Below are 785 nucleotides of genomic sequence, written 5' to 3'. Positions count from 1 at the left end.
ATTTTCAACTATTAGCTAGTAACTAGCAGATATTATTAATCTTAGAGTTCCAGTTAAGCGTTAATAAACTCAATATAGCATTATGGTTTATTAACGAGTTTTATTAGTTAGGCTCTAAGCAGAGCTTGTAGAGTTGTAAGAATCTCTTAAATAGAAATATAATCTTAGTTATTGTAGCTGGCAGGTACGTCTGTCTTCACGCCATATTCTTTTATTTAAACTTACCCTAGCTAAACCTTACCCCCTTATATTCTGGCGCTAAGAAGATCCCTTAAACTAGTGACATAATACGAGCAGCCCTAATTAGTATATGGTATTTCTTAGCTAAGTACCCCGAACATGCCGAGAAAATACTCTCTAAGCTGCGCAATGTCGACGAAGCCGACGCCAATAGACTCGCACTACTACCCTATCTTAACGGCGTCATCAACGAAACTCTACGCTTAGTGCCACTATAAATAATAGGCGGCGGCCGCATCACTGGTCCTAAGGGGCTGTAGGTTGATAATATCTAGATCCTAGGCGGCACTAAAGTCACCACTTTAAAATACGTGGTCTCCTACTATAAGTTATTGTTATTATCTAGGGCTCTCTTAAGCCCCTAAATTATATAATATGCTAATAAGCAACTTCTAAAGTTCCTACTGCTTTTAAATAACCTAATGAATTTATTCCTAAATGTTAGTACTTCTGCCCGGAGCTAATCCATAATAAGTATGCTTTTAGCCCCTTTACCGTTAGTATACCTTACCTCCTTAACTACTCTAAGGGTTTCCCTAGCTTAC

At 38.0% G+C, this 785-nt stretch overlaps 1 protein-coding gene across 1 annotated transcript; it reads left to right on the top strand.

Annotated features, from left to right (window-relative positions):
• Positions 1–278: 278 nt before the first annotated feature.
• K441DRAFT_596000 (uncharacterized protein) lies at positions 279–458 on the top strand (the record flags this gene model as incomplete). The annotated part of the gene is made up of 1 exon (XM_067645018.1): positions 279–458. A coding segment is annotated over one exon (180 nt), but the record flags the coding sequence as incomplete, so codon positions are not given.
• Between the last annotated feature and the right edge of the window lie 327 nt (positions 459–785).

The sequence above is a fragment of the Cenococcum geophilum genome (genome assembly GCF_001692895.1).
Source record: "Cenococcum geophilum 1.58 unplaced genomic scaffold K441scaffold_96, whole genome shotgun sequence".
NCBI classification, from domain to species: domain Eukaryota; kingdom Fungi; phylum Ascomycota; class Dothideomycetes; order Gloniales; family Gloniaceae; genus Cenococcum; species Cenococcum geophilum.
Note: the sequence above shows the minus strand (reverse complement) of the source record. Positions and strands in the feature narration are given on the sequence as shown.